Source organism: Leopardus geoffroyi, chromosome A2, assembly GCF_018350155.1.
Source record: "Leopardus geoffroyi isolate Oge1 chromosome A2, O.geoffroyi_Oge1_pat1.0, whole genome shotgun sequence".
Lineage (NCBI taxonomy): Eukaryota > Metazoa > Chordata > Mammalia > Carnivora > Felidae > Leopardus > Leopardus geoffroyi.
Window position 1 is genome coordinate 9,153,257 of NC_059331.1, and position 21,306 is coordinate 9,174,562.

At 52.5% G+C, this 21,306-nt stretch overlaps 2 protein-coding genes across 5 annotated transcripts; one reads left to right on the top strand and one right to left on the bottom strand.

Moving 5' to 3' along the window:
- The first annotated feature begins 422 nt into the window (after window positions 1-422).
- On the top strand, window positions 423-6,644 carry GCDH (glutaryl-CoA dehydrogenase). Its single transcript, XM_045492111.1, has 12 exons — window positions 423-546; window positions 633-762; window positions 852-887; window positions 1,181-1,324; window positions 1,475-1,537; window positions 1,807-1,977; window positions 2,685-2,814; window positions 2,896-3,112; window positions 3,651-3,754; window positions 4,016-4,141; window positions 4,468-4,628; window positions 6,075-6,644. Exons 2-12 carry the CDS (start codon window positions 672-674, stop codon window positions 6,146-6,148), a joined length of 1,317 nt encoding a protein of 438 aa, XP_045348067.1. The 5' UTR covers window positions 423-546; window positions 633-671; the 3' UTR covers window positions 6,149-6,644.
- On the bottom strand, window positions 5,809-20,632 carry SYCE2 (synaptonemal complex central element protein 2). 4 transcript variants are annotated; one of them, XM_045492135.1, is made up of 6 exons: window positions 20,279-20,467; window positions 20,078-20,087; window positions 19,769-19,884; window positions 8,775-8,949; window positions 7,112-7,300; window positions 5,809-5,985 (listed from the first exon to the last, which is right to left on the bottom strand). In XM_045492135.1, the coding sequence occupies exons 1-6, from the start codon at window positions 20,287-20,289 to the stop codon at window positions 5,938-5,940; spliced, it is 549 nt and encodes a 182-aa protein (XP_045348091.1). In that variant the 5' UTR covers window positions 20,290-20,467; the 3' UTR covers window positions 5,809-5,937. The 4 variants fall into 4 exon arrangements, with proteins under 4 accessions (XP_045348091.1, XP_045348089.1, XP_045348092.1 ...); XM_045492133.1 differs by having other exon boundaries at window positions 8,775-8,985; window positions 20,279-20,465; XM_045492136.1 differs by lacking the exons at window positions 20,078-20,087; window positions 20,279-20,467 and adding an exon at window positions 20,511-20,632.
- Window positions 20,633-21,306: the final 674 nt, after the last annotated feature.

Here is a 21,306-nt window from a genome sequence, read left to right on the forward strand (position 1 = left end):
CACAGCGCATGGAATCACTCCAAGTCACGCACGCAGTCACACGTGGCTACCCATACTTTCTGGAACAGACTGGCAGGTTGGACTGAGATCGCCCACTGGAGCCCACCCCACACCCCCACAGCACCCATTAGAGGAGACATCAAGGTCTGGGTTCCAGGACTCTTTTTCTCGTGCCTCAGTTGCCTCACGTAAACGCCAGAATCCCTCCGCACACGCCCCCTGCAACTGACCAATCAGGTGTAGGCCAAGCCCCCTCCTAGGGCCAATCAGAACAGGAATCTAGCTGGCCAATTGGCTCCCAGCACTCACCTTCCGCCCCCTCCCTGTTCTGCTTCTTAAAGCAGCTAATAAAGCTTGGCTTGGGCGCTCCTGGCTCCACCGGCAAGGCTACCGTGGCCCTTTTAAAAGGCAGAGCTGTGGAGGAGCCGAGTCCGAGCACACACCAATGAGAGGCCCCATTCGGCATCCGCCCCTCCCACCCCCTCCAGAGGTCAGAAGCTTTTGCCTGTTGTACTGTGGACCGTACGGTGAGCGCGGAGGCCTCAGGTAAGCACCGGCGAGAGGGGCGATTGGTGCCAGGGGCCAGGCCTGCCGGTGGGAGCCACGCCGCTCTGACGCCCCTGCTCCTCCAGGTTGGCCGTGGTTGCTCCGCTTGCCCATCCGCTGCTCAAATGGCCCTGAGAGGCGTTTCCGGGCGGCTGCTGAGCCGTGGACCAGGCCTGAGCCTCCTGCGCGGGTGGGGCTCAGCGGCGACGCAAACTGGTCAGTGCCGGGTCGGGGGCAGGGTGGGGAGGGTGGAACTGGAGGTTCGGGAACATTCCCGGGGTGACTTTCCAGTCCTGTGTTTGCAGAAAAGGGCGGGAAGACACAGGACCGAGCGGCCAAGTGTAAGGACCCCTCCTTGCGCCGGGCGTCTGCGGCCCTTGTCCAGCTGTCTGTCTGCCCCGGGTGGGTTTTGTCCCAGAATCGACGACTGCCGGGGCGGGGAGGCAGGGCGTGGCCAGGGCCAGAGGCAGTGAGTTTCCCGGAGAAATGCCATCTTGTCAGTCTTCTCCGCAACCCACATCCACCAGGAGCCAGATGGGAGTGGAGGAGTGGGGCTGAGGATTCCAGGAGAGGAGGGTGCGGTGGTGGGCTGGGCTGAGTCAAGCCCGGCCCCACTCTCTGCTCCCTGTCCCAGCCTCACGTCCTGAATTTGACTGGAGGGACCCGCTGCTGCTGGAGGAGCAGCTGACCGCGGATGAGATCCTCATCAGGGACACCTTCCGCACCTACTGCCAGGAGCGCCTCATGCCCCGAATCCTGCTGGCCAATCGCAACGAAGGTGCCCAGGCAGGCGGGGGTGGGTGGGTACTCCCTACCGTGCGCACCTGCTCTGCCTGCTTTAGCTGGGCCCCTGGACTCCTGTGCCGCTGGGATGGGGGCTCCAGTGGGCTGGGGCTGGGCCTGAATTTGGGCATCCGTGTCTTTGCAGTTTTTCACCGGGAGATCATCTCAGAGATGGGGGAGCTTGGTGTGCTGGGCCCCACCATCAAAGGTAGGGACAGATTTATCTCCACACGCCGCTGCCCCCACTGTGTCCCGGAAAGCCCCTTCCTATCCCTGATCCTGAGTTTCCCAATCTGCAAAGCGAGGCTGTTATGCCTCCTTCTGAAAGTGGCTGCGAGGGAAAATGAATAAACCCTCAAGCTAGGGCCAGCTGGGTGCCCCCTCCTTGGGCTCCCTTATGTAGCTCTGTCTCTTGGACCCCAGGAATCACACTGGGCTTTGTCTCCCATTGCCCTATCTTCCCTCCCCTCCCCTCAGGGTATGGCTGTGCTGGAGTCTCTTCTGTGGCCTATGGGCTCCTAGCCCGAGAGCTGGAGCGGGTGGATAGCGGCTATAGGTCAGCAATGAGCGTCCAGTCTTCCCTCGTCATGCACCCCATCTACGCCTATGGCAGCAAGGCCCAGCAGCAGAAGTACCTGCCCCGGCTGGGTGAGCAGCTGCCTGTGGAGCCTGCCGGAAACCAGACCACCCCAGTGGTCTGGAACTTAGGAATGGGACTGTCCCCAGAGCCTGCCTTCTGCCCCTACTTCCAAGATAGCCCCAGTGGCCGCCGAGATTCCCTGCAGACCCCGGGGCCCCGCTGCTCCGTCTGATCTGGACTGTCCCCTCCTAGGTCTCTCTCGACTCTGCCGCTCTCTTACCACCATCATCCCCTCCTAATTTGCTCCCCCATCCCCAGCCCAGAGTTTAAAGTCTTAACTTTCTGACTGAGTCCACAAGGCCGCACATGAGTAGGCCTCTGCTGACCATTCCAACTCACCTTTGGCCACTCTCTTGACTGCTTCTCCTCAGCCAGACTCGGCTTCTTGGGATTCCTGGAATGTACTACTGGGCCTTGGCATATCTGTACCCCTGCTGGGACCACTCTTCTCCGTCCTTCCTCCTCCTGCTTAACTCCTTTTCACTGACTTTAAGACAGATTATCTGACTCCTTCCTGACTCCTGTGGCGGCCTCTCCCCATCGTGGCATTGTTACTGTGGCCTGGGGGGCTGAGGCTGTCCCCATACCCCCTGGGAGTGCCACGAGAGCAGGGTTGGGTCTGCCTTTGGCCTGGCTTGATTGAGAGACTGACAATTTTCAGTTGAGGGGATGAGTGGGGGACAGGCAGATTTGTGACCCTGTCTTGTGCCTGCAGCCAAGGGGGAGCTCCTGGGCTGCTTCGGGCTCACAGAGCCCAACCATGGGAGTGACCCTGGCAGCATGGAGACCAGAGCCCGTCACAACCCATCTAACAAGAGCTACACCCTCAACGGGACCAAGACCTGGTGAGGGGTCTGGGTGTCTCAGGCAGGTGGGCAGGGGCAGGGGGGAGGTGGCCAGATCCTCACTGCCTGTCCCTCCCCCAGGATCACCAATTCACCTGTGGCCGACCTGTTTGTAGTGTGGGCTCGATGTGAAGATGGCCGCATTCGGGGCTTCCTGCTGGAGAAGGGGATGCGGGGCCTCTCAGCCCCCAAGATTGAGGGCAAGTTCTCCCTGCGGGCGTCGTCCACAGGCATGATCGTCATGGACAGTGTGGAGGTGCCGGAGGAGAATGTGCTGCCTGACGTATCTGGTCTGTCGGTGAGCAATGGCCACCTTGGGAACTGGTATCAGGTCACCTGCTGGCTCAGCTTTCTTGGGCAGGCCCCAGGCCGGGGACCCAGCTGGGGAACAGACACAGTCCCTGTGCTTGTGGAGCCCACACACTAGTGATTCTGAGAGGTTCTGCTTGGCTCTCCGATGTGTGGAAATTGCCCCTTTGGTGACCATGTTGCTCGTACCGGCTCTGCCCTGGACACATACAGTCCGGAACCAGTTTAACCCTTTGATGCGTGTGCATCTTTTTGTCTCCTTATGTCACCTCCTAGACCTGAGCATCCAACCCAGATCCTGGGCTGGATAAAACTGCGTGCAAACCAAGGGTGAGCAGGCGCCGAGCAAGACTTGCTGTGCATGAGCTCTGGTGCCAGGACCGTGTGGGATTCAAGTGGCTGCCCTGAGTCCCTCTGTTTATACTGACTGCGTGTCTGGAGAGGGGGCTTCCCCCTACTTGAGAGTTAGTTCTGCACAGGGCCTTTCAGCTCCCGGTGGGGCTGAGGCCCCTCTCTCAACCCTACAGGGGCCCTTTGGCTGCCTAAACAATGCCCGGTTTGGCATCACCTGGGGCGTGCTCGGAGCTGCCGAATTCTGTTTGCACACAGCCCGGCAGTACACCCTGGATAGGTTTGTGGGGGTTGCCAGGAGGGCTCTTGGGGATGGGGGGGCAGGGGCTCCATCCCTTACCCAACTGGTGTCTCCCCATTCCCCGCCCACCGGACGTAAGTTTCTCATTCGGTGTAACAGCCTGGGAAATCCTTTTGAGCAGTGAGGGGCTGACTCCATGACAGGGCCAGGGTGAACTTAGCCAGGGCTGAGGCAGCCTGGGAAGGCTTCCTAGACTGGGGCGTGAACTTGCTCATACTTACCCTGAACTTGCCCGCCTAGGATCCAGTTTGGAGCCCCACTGGCCAGGAACCAGCTGATTCAGAAGAAGTTGGCAGACATGCTCACTGAGATCACGCTGGGCCTTCACGCCTGCCTGCAGCTTGGCCGCTTAAAGGACCAAGACAAGTAGGGGCCGCATATCGGAGAAGCAGGGTGGAGGCAGCAAGGAAGGGACGCCGTGCCTCTCCTGGACATGGTGGTGGCTGGCCCTGGGGAGAAATGTCCTTCCTGCCTGGTGGTTCCTGGGGACCTATCTCTTCTTGCCCTCTTGGCCTTGATGGGACAAGACTGCCCGCTTATCCCTAACTGGGAGCTCAGTGTCTGCTGCTGTGTCTGTGACTTGGGGAATCTTTTCCCCTGGCTTTGCCCAGGGGGGTTTGCCCAGGGCTTAGGGATGCCTGGGGTCAGGTTTTTGTGACCCCTTACTTGTTCCATGTCTGTGCCACTCCCAGGGCCACTCCGGAAATGGTCTCCCTGCTGAAGAGGAATAACTGTGGGAAGGCCCTGGATATCGCCCGCCAGGCCCGAGACATGCTAGGGGGGAATGGGATTTCTGATGAGTATCACGTGATCCGGCATGTCATGAACCTGGAGTCTGTGAACACCTATGAAGGTAGGGCTGGGGCTCTGTGGGGAGGAGTGTTACAGTGGCCTCACTGTCTAGAGAAGGGGGGTGGGGACAGCAGGCCTGAGCCCTGCTCCCAGTTGTCATCACTAGCAGTGTGACCTGGGACAAGTCCCACTCTGTATTCTTCTTAGGGGTAGCTCACACTGGGACTGTGGAAGTGAAATGCTCTGAGCCCTTTCCCCCATGGTGCTCGGGAGGAGGGGTGCTCCCCAGACTGCTTCCAACCTCCTTGGGCATCCCCAGAGTGGGGCACGATGCCTAGAGTGAGCTGGTGGATGCCAGGGAGCAAGAGTGCAGCTACACACAGGAATCACCACTCCCTTTTATGTTAAGAGAAAAAAAAAAAAGATAAATCATGATCAGGCTGTGGTGTCTGCACCTGGGAACTGGTTGTGACTAACACTGGGCCCAGAACCCCTGGGGAAGACAGACATGGAAAAAAAATCATTAAAAAAAGTACAGTCTAGTATGAGCCAGGCAGAAAAAGGGGGAGTTGTAAGAGGCGGGTGCTTATCTTGGGAAGAAAGTGGGAGCATGTTAGGCCTTAAGAGAGGTATAGCTCCCTGGGCAGAGGCAGTGAAATAGCTTTTTCTTATTCTTTTTTTTGAAATAGCTTCTGTATGCTATTCTGGATGGGACATTCCAGAAAAAGCAAGAGGGAGGGTTGAGGTGAGGGAATGACCCTGAGGACAAGCAGAGGAGGACCTTCAGGGTGTTTCATGCAGGGGAGGGACCGGGTCAGATATACACTTTAGGAAGTAAACACACTTATTCTCCATAAGGAGGAGGCAGTAATCCCTGCCTTCTACCCCTTTAAGCTGAGGAAAAGCATATAAGAGCACTGAGGGCTGTAAAATGTTACCCAGAGTTAAGAGCAGAGGATGTGGGACATGGGGATAGTGGCTTTAGGACAGGGGAGATCAGCTGGGACAAGCAATCTGTCTGATACTTGCTTTCCCATCCCATCTGTAGGTAAGAAGGGCCTGACCTATCCCCACAGAGCTCTGCAGCAATCTCAGCCTCTGGGAAAGGAGCATGAATGGGTTGAAAATCAAACATTTAACCACCTGTGCAGGGGAGGGGGTGAATTTGCCAAGCGTAGGGAGCGCCAAAGCTGGGCCCATGGCCAGAGCTGGGCTTGCTGAAGTTTTGGGTCTGGCACGAGGACTTTTGGATTATTTTATTTTATTTCATTTTTTTTGCCAAGATGCCTTACAGAACTGTGAAAAACAATTTTCTCAGCATGGCCTGAATGGTGGCCTCTGAGCCTAAGAGGGGACTCTCCCAGAAGCTGTCAGCTCTCACCATCTCTGTGGGTTTGTTCTTCTTCCGCAGTAATAGCCTAGGGGGAGGAGAGACATGAAGATTGACTTTAAAGGGAAGTCATGAGCTGTTCAGACTCCAAACCAACTCTGTATTTGTCTTGTCCAGGCACTCACGACATTCATGCTCTGATCCTTGGAAGGGCAATCACGGGGATCCAAGCGTTCACGGCCAGCAAGTGAGCACACTTCACCCGGGAGCCCAGATGGCCTCCGGCTCCTTCCCAGGGAAATGCTACGCTCTGAGCTTACTCAGGGAGGTGGCAGATGGAGCCAATTTTTATAGTGGGAAGTGAGAGACACTGATTCTTAATTATCAAAATTTTCCCTTTGAAGTCATTCAAATGTGTTCCTTAAAAAGAAGATGGGACTCTCTGTACCAAGTTTCTCAACCCACTTTTAACCGTGGATGGGAATGGATTCCACTTATCTTGGAACAGAAGCTTCTCTTGACAGGGGAGCCGGGAGAGGGAAGGAGAGTAACATGGAAGCATTCTCTGTGACACTGATCTGGTGTCTGACTGAGCAAATCCCGCCTCCCCGCCCCCCCCACCCCCCGCCACAGCAAGAGTTCACTGTGTGCCCTCTGATCCTCCCATCTTGGGGGTAAGTGCCTTATGCTGGAGGCTGGAGCAGAATGAAAGCGAAAGAGAGAATAATAAAGAGTTTGCATGTCTGACCCCACAGTGTTGGGCCATGTTTAATCGTAAGCACCCAAGAAGTCATTTCGGTCACAGGAAAAATGTGGGGCCGTGTGGTGGGGATCTCCCCCTTCAAGTGGTCTGGCCTGTGTCTTGAGTCTTGGGCTCTGCTGTAATAACCCTGGTTAGCTGCTGACCAGGGCTGAGGGCTGTAGACAGAGAGGCCTTTGTCCTTTCTGTCACCACACAGCTGACCACACAGTGGTGGGAAATAACAGTGGTCCAGCTTCTCAGCTCAGACACACCACGGCAGAGGGGAACCTGGGGCCACCAGTGAGATGGCAAGAGCATCTGAAGGATTTTTGCAGTGACAGTGGCCCCTGTGAGGTTTAGGGCTGGGCACGGTGCTGACAGACTTGGTTTGTGTTGACATTTGCTTTCGTCTTAGCCTCCACAACTCTCCTTCCTCAGGAGGTGGCCCCATGCAGGAGTTTATATCTCGTACCTCAGGCTGGATGCACAGATCTTTGTACACTGTCTCCACGGTGTGGCACACTTGTTTGAGCTCTGTCTCCAAATGGCTGATCTTTGCCATTTTCTGGGTGAACTCTTGGAGCTTTTCCTGAATGATCTTGTTGTGGTGATTGTAAATCTGATACATCCGCTCTTCTAGCTTCTCTGTCAGGTCTGAAACCTTTTAAAGAATAAGGCATATTTTTAGAAAATCAAGGAAGGGACATCACAAGACATTTGTTTTAAATGGCTAAGATTTCTGCAATATATCTTATAAAAATGGTACAAAAATTCCAGTGACTGGAGGTGAAATTGCCTATATTTTGAATTTTTTTAATGTTCATTTATTTTGAGAGAGAGAAAAAGCACAGCAGGGGAGAGGCAGAGAGAGAGAGAGAGAGAGAGAGGAAGGGAGAGCGAGAATCCCAAGCAGGCTCCGTGCTGTTGAGCCTGATGCAGGGTTCGATTCCACAAACAGTGAGATCATGACCTGAGCCAAAATCAAGAGTCAGATGCTCAACTGAGTCACCCAGATACATGTATGTATGTATATATTGAACAGACTCAAACAAGTTAGTGAGAAAATATGTAACAGGGGTGCCTGAGTGGCTCAATCAGTTAAGCGTCCGACTTCCACTCAGGTCATGATCTCACAGTTCGTGGGTTCGAGCCCCACATCGGGCTCTGTGCTGACAGCTCAGAGCCTGGAGCCTGCTTCGGATTCTGTGTCTCCCTCTCATTCTCTGCCCCCACCCCCCCACCCCCCCACCTATGCTCTGTCTCTGTCTCTCAAAAAGAAAATGTGACAAAGTAGCCTCTGGGTAGTGGGATCAGAGAAATTTTTTTTTAATGTTTATTTTTATTTTTGAGCGAGAGGGAGAGAGAATTCATCCAGGAGGGGCGGAGAGAGAGGGAGACAGAATTCACTCTGTGCTGACAGCAGAGTGCAATGCAGGACTCAAACCCACGAACAGTGAGATCATGACCTGAGCCAAAGTCAGACACTTAACCAACTGAGCCACCCAGGTGCCCCAGAATTTTAGCTAATCTCTACACCCCATGTGGGGCTTGAACTTAAAACCTCAAGATCAAGAGTTGCAGGCTATAGGGGCGCCTGGGTGGCTCAGTCAGTTGAGCGTCTGACTTCAGCTCAGGTCATGATCTCACAGCTTTTGGGTTCGAGCTCCACGTCAGGCTCTGTGCTGATGGCTCAGAGCCTGGAGCCTGCTTTGGATTCTATGTCTCCCTCTCTCTCTCTGCCCCTCCCCTGCTCACACTCTGTCTCTCTCTCTCTCAAAAAAAAGAAACAAACGTTAAAAAAAAAAAAAAGTTGCAGGCTATACTGACTGAGCCAGTCAGGCACCCCACAAACCGTTCAACTTTTGGAGGACAAATGGGTGTGACAATGAAGGCTCTGTCTCAGTCCCTACTCCCCTGGCCATTAGCACTGGCATGAAATAAGAGGGCTGGCTGGGCTGTGGGTGCAAGAGGGACCTTCATTCCTCATCCTGGCCCTGTCATGTGGTACTATATGCAGTTCGCTTAGCAGCAGCCGCTCATTCCCTCCCCTTTCACCCTTTACATAGGACTCCCTTTACATAGGACTCCCTCTCCCTGCAGACCGGGGCTTTGCAGTGTGTGGGAGAATCTGTCACCTTGATCTTGAGGCTGTCCCTGAAGTTGGTCATGAGTGCATGGTCCTTCTGCCTGCTCTCGTTGATGTTTTCAATCAGGTCCTGGGCCCTCTTCTTCAGGATGTCGATGCTCGAGTCCAGAGAGGAAAAGTAGGGTCCTGACTTCCCTTCTAGCATCATCAGCTGGCGGTTGGCACTGGAGGTGGCGATAGAGGGGCTAGAAACCTGACTTCTGAAAGTACAGGAAACTGAGGTCAACACCAAGCTCTCCTGAGAGTGCTGCTGATCTGAATTAGCTCTGTGGTGGGAGGGGAACCAGTGTTGTGTGTCTCCTGTGGGCGACGCTTGTTTATTTCATTCACACACTGCCCTGAGAGGCAGGGGCAGTATCCTCATTTTATAATTGAGGAAACAGACCCAGAGGTGCAAACAAAATCCACCTAAGGTTCCAGAACAGGGGGATTTGCCTGAGTGCAAAACCCAAGTCATTTCATTACACCACTTGCTGCTTTGAAATAAGCATCAGTTAAACTATTTATAGTATATAAACAACTATAGATCGGGGCAGAGACTGTAAAAATCTAGAAGGATTCTGCATATATTGGGTGCCTGGGTGGCTTATTCAGTTGAGTGTCTGACTCTTGATTTCGGCTCAGGTCATGATCTCATGGTTCGAGAGATCAAGCCCCATGTTGGGCTCTGCACGGATACTGCGAAGCTTGCTTTGAGATTCTCTCCCTGCCCCTCCTCTGCTCTTGTGTGTGCTCTCTCTCTCAAAATAAACATTTAAAAAAATTTTTTAAAAGGAGTCCGCATATAGATTGCTTTCTCAAGACCTGTAAGAGTTTTTTTTTTTTTTAATTTTGTAACGTTTATTTATTTTTGAGAGACAGAGTAGGAGTGGGGAAGGGGTAGGAAGAGAAGGAGACAGAATCCGAAGCAGACTCCAGGCTCTGAGCTGTCAGCACAGAGCCCACCATGGGGCTCAAATTCATGAGCGGTGAGATCATGACCCAAGCTAAAGTTGGATGCTTAACCGACTGAGCCACCCAGGTGCCCCAAATCTCTCTCTTCTTTAAACAGGATTAGGGGGACTTGCATCATTGTTTCTGGGCCCCATTTCTTTTTGTCCTTCATCTCTGGTTTATCTGATCTGTAAGCACCTTCCATCTGTCAGGCACTGTGCTAAGCTCAATGCCTGTGCTGCATCCTCTTGACCATGCTTTGGGGTTGGTCCACTCATCATCTTTACCTACCTCATAGCTGAGGACACAGGCTCAGCGTGGTTATGTCACTTTCTCTGCCAGTGTGTGGCAGAGCTGGGTGTGGCACCCAGGTGGCCTGACTCGCAGCCCACGTCCTGCTGCCCCTAGGGTCCTCAGTTTCTTCACCCTCTGAGGTCCTCCCAGGTCTTAATGGCCGAGACTCAGAGGTGCCAAGAGAGCAGGTCCTAAACACACCAGGTGACGAGCAACCATAAGGTCAGCCAAGACCACAAGCCAGGCACCGATTCCTTAGAAAATTACATCTTGAGTTTTGGATGCTTCCCCCATAAAACTATTTTTTCTTGGTGGTTTCCTGACTGGCTAAGCTCTTCCTTTTGGCTCAGGATACAAGCACAGTAAAATCCCTGAGCACAAGAGCCTGGGTGTCCAGAGCTCTCATCTGCATGAAAGTTCCCAGGCCCAAGACTTCAGTTGTGTCCTGGCCCTTAAGTATTCCTTTTGCCAGATCATTTCTTGCCTCATTGGCTTGTGCTGACTCTCTGACTTGACCTGTGAGGCCTAGCCTAGGCCAATGCTCCTTTGAGAAGGTGTCCAGGACCCTGTGCCTGTCTCTATCACTGCATGTGCTTGTCACAGCTCACATCCCTTCCCCCCCCCCACCCCCCGCCAGAGGGCTGTGTCCTATTTATCTCTGAATTCCCAGCACTCACCACATAGTAAATCTTCCATTGTTTGTCGAATGAATTAAGGACACCTTCCATCTGATCTATTCTTTCCTCCTCTGGCTTTGTACAAAACATACAAGTTCACCAGCCTCCAAGGCAGGACATGTGTGGCCAGTGCATTTATCAAGATGGGAAAGTGTGTCCCTGAGGCAGATGATCTATAGCAAAGACTTATGTCAACTAGAAAACAACAGAGCAACTAAAGGCTTCCTGAGCATTCTCATAAAAAGTCATTTTACTGTAGGACAAAGGTTTACCAAAGGAGTTTATGACCCCCTTAGCTTGCGATTACTCCTTTCCTTCAGGGAAGTGAGGCAAAAGAAGATTAATTCAGACCTTGGACACTGTCACTTTTTTCTTATTTTTTAAGATTTTTAGAAAATTTATTATTTTTTTGGGGGGGAGAGGAAAGGACTCAAGTGAGTGAGGGGCAGAGAGAGAGAGAGAATCCCACGAGGGGCAGAGAGAGAGAGAAGCAGGGCTCGAGCGCACAAACCATGAGATCATGACCTGTGTCGAAGTCAGATGCTTAACTGACTGACTTAAGGTGCCCCTTAAGATTTTATTCTTTTTTTTTTTTAATTTTTTTTTTCAACGTTTATTTATTTTTGGGGACAGAGAGAGACAGAGCATGAACGGGGGAGTGGCAGAGAGAGAGGGAGACACAGAATCGGAAACAGGCTCCAGGCTCTGAGCCATCAGCCCAGAGCCCGACGCGGGGCTCGAACTCACGGACCGCGAGATCGTGACCTGGCTGAAGTCGGACGCTTAACCGACTGCGCCACCCAGGCGCCCCAAGATTTTATTCTTAAGTAATCTCTACACCCAACATGGGGCTCAAACTCACAACCCTGAGACTGTGAGGCACCCCCACACTGGTATTTTAACATTCAGACTTTTGTAACATTTGGATGCATGTGAAAAACACAAAATGGATGGCTCCTAAAAAGACAGGCATGCTTTGCACGATGATAATGAAGTTGGGGACACAGGGTCAAGAAAACCTGGCGTGTGATTTCCCTGAGACCTCAAGCACTGACTGCCCTCCTGTTCAGCCTAAACCAGGGGCTCTATTACTTCAGTCTCCAGCTGGGGGCCTCAGTTGCTCTTCCCTTCAACCCTGTGTCACACCCATACCAAAACTCCACCCTGACTCTCGTAACCAAGTGCTGTATTTTTTCTCAAACTCAGGAACTTGAATGACACTGGACGAAATCATGATCCCGTGAACAGGGTTACTGCAGAGTCTTGCTCTCGAGCCTCTGGGAGTCCTTAGGACTGGGAATCCTGTCTGTGCTCTGGTCTCCTCCTTCTCATTCCTCTCAAGTCATTCCAAACTTTCATAATTCTCCTGTCCCTGATCCCACACTTGCTTCCCCTCAGGCTGAGCAGACACAGAAACAGTGCAGGCCAATAACTCCCTCCACTGCACCCCCCATAAATGCATCCACAACTACCCTTCCTCTTTCCAAACTCCCAGCTTGGCAGTCAGTGAAGGGTTCCATGCCTCTGCCAGGCTCCTGATCCCAATCCCCTTTGCACCTTGCCCTCTTCTTGTACCTTTGCTCTCTCTTCTGGGCTGGCCCTTTCCAAGGCATGGCATCTCCAGTTTTACGTATTAAAACAACACACATACCCATACCCCTCCCCTCAAACACCAGCTATCCCTCGGCCACCCACCTTCCTCTTTCCTCCCCTTCACAGACACGTAGCTCTTCTAGAAAGAGCTGCTGACACTTTCTGAGCACATTTCTCACCTCTCACTCTCTTCTCAGCCCACTTGTTCCTGCCCCAGTTCTCAAATGAAGAGTCTCCTGCCAAGGTCCCCAGTGGCACCTGGAAGATACCTCAGACCAGAAGTCCCTTGACCTTCTGGCTCCACCCTTCCCTGCCATTCCCATCACGTGGCATCCCCAGGCTCTGTTGCTGGCTCTGCTCTCTTCCCTTTACACCATCGTTCACACCCTTGCTCTGAAGCCAGAACCCTCAAACCTCCTCCCTGTTGGCCTTTCCTGCTAACCCACCACCTCACAATGCACAACCTGTCATTCCCCAAAGGCACCCTTGTAGCTGGAACGCCCTGGCAGTCCTTTTCCCTACCTACATCCTGCCTCTTCTAGAAACTCTCTTCTGGCTGAGTTACGTGCACACAGCACCTACCTACCGTGTCACCAACTGCACCTTAGCCTCTCCCCCATAGTCTCTGGGAGGACTGGGCTATGTGTCACTCACCCACGCTTCATGATAGCAGTAGTAAAGGGGCATGGAATAAATGAATGGCCAGCAAGGGCTTTCATTACCATCCATCTTCAAGCTACCACAACCTTCAAGCTTATTCTTGGTCCATGTCTGTCTCCTGAGCTCCCAACAACATATCTGACTACCTCCAGACCTTCTCTACTTAGCTGTCCCAGAAGCATCTGAAACTCCTTCGAATTTGCACGCTGATATCAACATCCTCCTATGACACCAAAAGCCACCTAGTTCCCATGCCAGAAACTCAGCAGGGAGTCTAGAGTCCAGCTTCTCTCTGATCCTCCACATCCTGTGAGAAAGCCCTCCTTTCCAACTCCTTAATCTCTCCCAAATCTATCATTTCGTCTCCATCATGTGCAATTCACCTATCATGTCTCACCCGGTCCCTAGGGACCTTCTGAACTGCAATTTGATGTCCTACTCCTGCCTGACAGCTTATGAGAGTTCCCACCTGCCACGGGATCAAGTACATTCCCTGGCACGGCACACAGGGCCTTCCAGGGAGGGCCCTAGCTGCACCTTCCCTTTCTACCCTCCACTCTGAGCAATTTGGAACCTTCAACAACTTCACCAAACCCATCAGCTTTTGCCTGAAATGACTTTCCCTTCATACAACTTCACCATTCAGAGTTCCTGCTACTGCACCCACAGCACCTCCACTTACTGATCACAACACTCCCATGGTTTATACACATTCAATCCTTCCAGCACACTGTGCACGGTCAGGATGGGGACTGCATTCTGCACATCCCCAAGGCGGCACAGATATTCAACGAATGCTTAAAGGAAGGAACTTCTTCCAGAGCCAGGTGTAACATTCCTGCTCACAAACTTCCTTGTACCCATAGTTGCCTTGTCCCGACAGTGTAAGGATCCTGAAATTAAAATCAACGATAAAAACAGGTGCTACTTTTTATGTAATTGCTCACAAGCTGCTGGAGCTGCTGACAGTTCAAAGTCGCTCCTTTCTCAGGCTCGAGGGATGGGGCTGGAGCGGGCTTCATGGCAGCTATGCAAATGGTGAAAAATCACTTGAATTCATCTCATTCAAATTTCGTGGTGGGACAAAGGCCTGCATCAGATGTCTGCAGAGAGCTTCCTGATTTTTTCCAACCTCTCCTTTGGGGATTTCCTTCTTTCCATTTCATTTTTCTTAATACTCAGCAGCTGCATATTAATCGGGATGCTAATGAATCATAGGCTTCCCTGGGCCTGCGTTCACCAATTAACTTTAATAAACAAAATGCACAGTGTCCTCTTCATTGGCTTCCCCCATTCCCAGGCCTGCTTCTCCTGCCCAACTCTGGATGGATGCCAGAGAATGGAAGTAGGCCCAACAAAGCAGGCTGGGTGTGCATGGCCCGCAGAGGGGTCGAGTGGGGGAGACTCGGGGTGGGGGCTGTGAACACTTCACCACGCTCATCTTTTAGGATCTGTCCTCCTAAGGAGTCCCAAATTCAGTTGCGAGGATTAGGACACAGTTCCTGAGTAGGGCCCGCGCTGGCAGGGGGCCCGGGAACGGTGAGGAAATGGGTCTAAGTAAAGAGACCATCTGTTCGCTCCAGGTAAAGCTGTGATTGGCAGGCGTCTGAGCCAGAGCCGCCCGCTGGCGGGGCCCTCCCTCAGTGGCCTCTAACAGATATACAAGTAAACAATCCGCCAGCCACTTCTGACCACCGCAGGCGGCAGGCCCAGGAGGGGAGGCAGGCTAATCAAACATTCAAGGAGGAACACAACAGAATCTCCGCTGCTTGGGCAAAATGAGGTTTTGCTGAAGTACAGCCAGGAAGGGGGAAGGTTTGACTCAAAGCTACTGAACCCATTCTTCACATTCTGCTTTTCTCTCCCAAAATGTGTTCACATTTTAATCATGTCACTGAGTGTCTGCTGCTGATCTATTAATTGGCCCTTGCACTGGTTCTAATCCATCTGTTTTTTCGGCCCAAAGCTGCTGTGGAACTTATGAAGTCTTTGATATGCTATTGTCTGTGTCTCTTTGTCACTTAAATCCAGGTCTAAACATGCTATTTGCAGGAAGATGTTATCAAGCAAATGACTTCAGTCATTTCCTTCTTTTTTTCTGGTCCTGAATTGATAATACACATCTAGAAACCACCCCACCTTGTAGCCTGCTTTACAACTGAGGAATCTGGGAGGTGGGGAGAAGCTGGCTTTATACCCAGAGTCTTCACAGTCCTGTCCTGAGCCTGGCCTTGTCTCACTCCTTCCCCAGGTGAGCTCACTCACCCTGCCCCTGCCTCTGAAACAGTGACACCCACAGTCCACCTGTAGTCCCTTGTCCCACCCTGAGTTCCAGGTCAGCAAGTCCAGCTGTATTCTGGATGCGTTCGCATGCATGTCCCCAGTCACCTCAAGCTCAATAAGGGTAAAATGGAACCCGTGTTCTTGCCTCTGCCACCGAAACCACTACCTGCTGGAAACCAGTCTAAAGCGGTGTGCTAGTAAACACTTAGCAAGTGGCTCTCTGTGGGGGAGAAAAAAAGGTCTGATCTGTAATGCTTGCCAATTTCCATGGTGCAGACTCCCACTATAGCCAATTTCAAGCTACCAACAAAAAGTCACTAAGTGCTATGTTGGGAAGAGATGTGTAGAACCAGCTCTTTCGAGCTGGGAGGCACTCGCTCCAGCACAGCACAGCAGGAGGGTCCCTGGTGCCAATCACAATGCCTGACACACGGGCATTTTCACTGTTTTGTAGCACACTAGCCGGGAGGCATCCTTGGTTCTTCCCCTTCCTCATGCCTCACTAAGTGATCCTGCCACCCTCTCAAGAGTTCCTCTCCATCTGCCCCGCTAGATGCTACCTCCAGGGGAGGTCTCCCCGTGTCCACTCACGTCCCCTCCCACCCATTCTCCACAACGCAGCCAGTGTCTTTGGAATACAGGAACCAGAACATGGCGCGTCTCTGCCACAGCAATTCCCCTCCTAGGTATTTACCCCAGAGAAATGAAAAAATATATGTCCACACTAAAATTTGTACATGGATCTTCACAGCAGCATTACTCACAAGGACCAAAAAGCAGAAACAACTCAAATGTCCATCAACCAATGAATGGATAAATAAGATGTGGTGGATCCCATAATATAGAATATTATTCAGCCACATAGAGAAATGAAGTTCTGATACATGGATAAACCCTGAAGACATTGTGCTCAGTGATAGAAACCAGTCACAAAGGACCACATAAGTGTAGGATTCCATTTATATGAAATGTCCAGAAGAAGCAAATTCATAGAAACAGAAAGTAGTGGTTACCAGGGGGCTGGGGAAGATGCAGAGACTAGGGGATGATGGTTAAGGGGTGCAAGATTTCTTTTTGGGGCGAAGAAAAGGTTATAGTTGACTGTGGTGATGGTTGCACAGCTCTGTGAATATACTAAAAACAACTGAATTGTACATTGTCAGTTCGTGAATTGTAAAGCACGTGAATTATATCTCAATAAAGTTATTACCAAAAAAGTCCTCAGGGTAAGTCCATAGCTGACACAACACCTTGTGACCTGGCGTCTGCCAAGCTCTCCGGCGTTCCCGTTGCACTCCCACCCACACCCACACCCACACCAAGCCACACTGACCTGCCTTCCGCTCCCTGAACTGCACAGGGGCTTTGCATGAACTCTTCTAAACTCCTCCTCCCGACCCCCATGGCCACCCAACATCCACTCTCCCTTACCTTTGGATTCAGCGCTGCTTCAAGGGCGCTGTCTCTGGCTCCCTATTCAGGGCTGGCTGCCCCCAGGGGAAGTGTTTTCCCAGCACCCCAATCTCTTCTTTGTCAGTGCTTGTTCGGCATCTGCCTCTCGGTCAGATGGAAGCACCGGGAGAGTATGAACACATCTGCCCGGTGGACTCAGGGGATCCCTGCTGCCAATCACAACGCCTGATATGCTGGGCTTATCATTGTTTTGTGAACACACCAAGCTTATTCCTACCTCAGAGACTTCATCCTCGGCCTGGCATATATGGGCCCCCGAGGCCTCGCGGCTGTTTCTTCTCCTGAGACCTCCTTAGAGAACTTCCCCGACTACTCCAAACTCCCTATCACTCTAGCTGCTCCTTACCCTATTTTGCTTCTTCACAGCACTTGGCACCAATTGAAATCACATTATTATTTCTATTATTATTATTACTGTCTTTTAGAAAATCAGCTCAGCAATAGACCTAGAATAGCCAATACAATACTGAAGTAGAAGAACAAAGGCAAAGGACTGATGCTACTTGACCTCAACTTACTATAAAGCTGCAGTGATCCAGATAGTGTGCTATTGGCGAACAAACAGACGATGGATCAACAGAACAGAGTAGAGAGCCCAGAAATAGACCCACACATATACAGTCAACTGATCTTTGACAAGGAGCAAAGAAAATTCAATGGAGAAAGGAGTCTTTACAACAAATGGTGTTGAAATAACTGGAGAGCTGTAGGGGGGGAAAAAAAAAACCAGACACAGATCTCACACTTTCACAAAAACTGGATCACAGGCCTGAATGTCAAACACAAGCCTATAAAACTTCCGGAAGAGATCAAAGGAAAGAATCTAGAGGACCTTCTTAGATATAATATCAACAGAAAAAAATTGGTAAGTTGGACTTCATTAAAATGAAAAACTTCTGCTCTGCAAAAGACACAGTGAACAAACTGAATGAAAGGACAAGCCACAAACTGGGAGAAAATCGTTGTGAAATACATGCCTGAGAAAGGACTGGTCTAACATATACGACGAACTCTTCGAAACAGTAAGGAAACAGGGGCGCCTGGGTGGCTCAGTCGGTTGAGTGTCTGACTCTTGATTTTGGTTCAGGTCATGATCTCACAATCATGAGATCGAGCCCCTCGCTGGGATCACGCGGAGCGTGTAGCCTGCTTGTGATTCCCTCTCTCCCTCTGCCTCTCCCCTGCTTGCACTTTCTGTCTCTCTCTCTCTCAAAAAAAAAAAAAAAAAAAAAAAAACCAAAACAAAAAACCAACCAATAAGGAAATAAACAACCAGATTAAAGAATGAGCACAAGATCTGGACACCTCACCAGAAAAGACATATGGATGACAAACATGCAAATGAGAAGCTGTTTGACTTCGTATCTCCTCAGGAAACTGTAAGTCAACACAACAAGGAGATACTACTTCCCACTTATTAAAACGGTGAAAAACCCAAAATACCGACAACACCAAATGCTAGAGAGGATGCCAAGCCACAGGAACACTCTCTCATTGATGACGGGGATATAAGCTGGCACAGCCACTTTGGAAGGAGTTTGGAAGTTTCTGACAAAACTAAATATACTCTTATCGTCTCATCTAGCACTTGTGCTCCTTGGTATTTACCCAAAGGAAGTGAAAACTCAGGTCCACTCAAAAAACTGCACATGAATGTTTACAGCAGCTTTGTTCAGAATTGCCCAAACGTGGAAGCAACCAAGACGTCCTTCAGCAGGTGAACGGATGTGCAAACTGTGGTCCATCCAGACCATGGAGTGTTATTCAGCACCGGGAAGAAATGGGCTATCGAGCCATGAGAAGACACAGAGGAACTTTAAGTGCATATTGCTGAGCGAAAGAAAGCTCCAGGACAGCAGAAATTCCGATTTGTTCACTGCTGCATGCTCGGCATCAGCGTCCGGCCAAAGACGACCCTCAATAAAGAAACTTACGTAGTGAATAAATAAATGTGCGAGAGAAAAGCTGTCTGGGTCATCCCTGATATGCTGCTCTTTCTTTGGCTCCAGCAGCTAGTCCCTTGGCTGTTTCTGTCCGTCCCACCTTCTTTTTTTTTTTTTTTTTTAATTTTTTTTTTAACGTTTATTTATTTTTGAGACAGAGAGAGATAGAGCATAAACGGGGGAGGGTCAGAGAGAGAGGGAGACACAGAATCTGAAACAGGCTCCAGGCTCTGAGCTGTCAGCACAGAGCCCGACGCGGGGCTCGAACCCACGAACTGTGAGATCGTGACCTGGGCTGAAGTCAGACGCCCAGCCGACTGAGCCACCCAGGAGCCCCCCCACCTTCTTAAATATATCCAGAATCCGACTTCTCATCACCTCAGCAGATCACCCCAGGCCACGCTGGAATCATCTGGCACCTGGATGATTCCGACTCCCTCCTCACTGGTCTCCCAGATTCCACTCCTGCCCTCCCCAGTCTGTTCTCGACATACGGCAGCCAGAGGAAGACTTTTAATGCCTTCGCCCAGAGGACTCCAAACCTCTATAAAGGTCCGGGTAGTAAACCTTTTCAGCTTTGGGGGCCCTGTGGCCTCAGCTGCAAAAACTCGACTGGGCAGAAGCAGCCACAGACGAGCATGCCTATGTGCCAATAAAGCTTTATTAACAATAGTCCTTGCCCGGCTTGTCGTCTCCTCGTGTCCCCCTATTTCAAACCTTTTCACGGGCAACGAACACCCAAAGTCCCATTACCTGTCTGTCTCTCTTACCAGCTTCCTCTTGGGCTCCTCCCGCACAGTTCTGCCTACCCTCAGGGTTCACTCGTCACCTCCTCCACGAAGACTTCCCCGATTCTCTGATCTGAACCGGCACTCTCTCCCTATCCCCTCCCGCTCCCGCCGCTCCGCCCCTCCCCCCCCCCCCCCCCAGTCTGTCTCCCCCACTCGAGTGTCAGCTCCCGGCTGTGTCCCAGCGCTTTGCACCATGCCGGGCACGTAGCAGGTGCGCGACCTCTCCGCGGGGCAAAGGCACCCAAAGCAGACACCGGCAGGGGCTCGCGGAAGAACCGGGGTGGGGGGGGGGGACGAGAAGGGTGTGGACCCCGTCGGGCCGGGGGGCTTCCTCACCTGGCTGGCCCCCGACCGGCTTCCTCTTCGCGGCTCTCCTCGTCCTGCTGCCGCTCCTTGCTGTCCCCCAGCGGCTGTGGCTCCGGGTCCTTGCACTCTACGTGGGGCAGGTCCACCTGTGAGCAGAGCCAGCGCTTGAGAGGCCAGAGGAGGGAAGGCGAGAAGGGGTCAGACCCCCCCCCCTTCCCTTTCCCGTCCCTTCGACCCCGGGCACCTCCGTGTGCCGCTGCGCAAGGCCGGGGACCCCCCAGGAGAGACGCGCGGGGCTGGGACGGGCACCACGAGGTCGGGGACGTGCGCTGGGACGGCCCTGCGCCCGGAGCGCCGGAGGACGGAGGCGGGGAGACCGGGGCGGGCTGGGGTGAGGGCAGGGGCTCCGGGAGGGGCGCTGGGGGCCCCGGGCTCCTAACTGGGGTGTGTGCTGGCTCGAGTCCTTCGAGGAAGGAGAAGAGGCAGGGGGAAAAAGTAGAAAAGGGTGCGGCGCCTGGGTGTCTGAGACTTTCTCTACTGCCACGCGCCATGCGTGGAAGTCTGTCCTTCCGGCCCGTGTCAGTCACACAGCCCCCGTCCGTCAGTCAGGGCCCGGTCAGTCAGTCAAGAAATCGGGTCCCGGCCGGGCGAGGCGTGGCCTCGACGGTAGGAGGGAAGCGGCCGGGTTCTGGTCCGCCAGGGAAGCCCGAGATCTCGGCAGTTCCCAGTCTGTCCTCCCGCCGCCCACGCGAAGGCAACAAACGCCGCGTACTCCCTGCCGCTCCATCCTGTCTTTTCCCGCCTTCTCCTTTACTCTCTCTGCGCACGCGCCGGCCCCGCCCCCCGACTCGCGCGCCCCCCGGGCACGTGCTGCCTCACGTGCGCCTGGTTCCGCCTCTTTCTGGGAACTTGCGCGCGCAGAGGGGCGGAGTCGGCCGTTAATCCGCGGTTGGGCTGTCCCAGGGGCTGCGCGCGCAGCGGGCGCTGCCTGGAGGAGGGGGCGGTCTCTGTGCGTGCGTGTGCCCAGAAGGGAGGCTCCGGGGCGCTCTGTGGGTGGGGGGCATCGAGCTGTCTCGGTGTTAGTGCTTAGGTTTCACTTCACCGGCGCTGTCCCGTGAAATCTTTGCAAGAAAAAGGCCTCACGGTTGCTGTTGATTGTGACCTATTGCCTTAAGTGAAAAAGTTTATGCAGTGCCACCTTGAGTCAGAGTTACTTGTGCACTCTAAGACTGTCAGCTTCTTAAAAGCTTGGTAGGGTCTGGCCTTTACAGACTCGGACCCATATCCCTTACGAACAATGGTAGTAATAACAATAATAATGGACACTTGAGGCGTCAAAGATGGGGAGAAAATATTTGCAAAACATGTATCCATAACTCACAGCCAGCATCTACAAAGAATTCTTACAACTGGATAATAAGACAACCCCCCCCCCCCCCCCCTTAGAGATGGGCAAAGGATTTGAATAGGCGTTTGCAGTGCAAAGGTCCTGAGGGGAGCAAACTCAAGTGTGCTTGAGCAGCTAGGCCTAGTGGGGAGGGAGAACAGGGGTTGTGGGTGAGGGATCA

Excerpts from the sequence above, each read along its gene's own strand:
- GCDH (XM_045492111.1), top strand. The coding sequence starts at position 672 with ATGGCCCTGAGAGGCGTTTCCGGGCGGCTGCTGAGCCGTGGACCAGGC. Across the intron at positions 1,538-1,806 it reads GCTGGGCCCCACCATCAAAG|GGTATGGCTGTGCTGGAGTC; the intron begins GTAGGGACAGAT and ends CCCTCCCCTCAG. Across the intron at positions 3,113-3,650 it reads CTGACGTATCTGGTCTGTCG|GGGCCCTTTGGCTGCCTAAA; the intron begins GTGAGCAATGGC and ends TCAACCCTACAG.
- SYCE2 (XM_045492133.1), bottom strand. Across the intron at positions 8,986-19,768 it reads GCCGGTCGGGGGCCAGCCAG|AAGTCAGGTTTCTAGCCCCT; the intron begins GTGAGGAAGCCC and ends CTGTACTTTCAG. Across the intron at positions 7,301-8,774 it reads GGGACAGCCTCAAGATCAAG|GTTTCAGACCTGACAGAGAA; the intron begins GTGACAGATTCT and ends ATTCTTTAAAAG.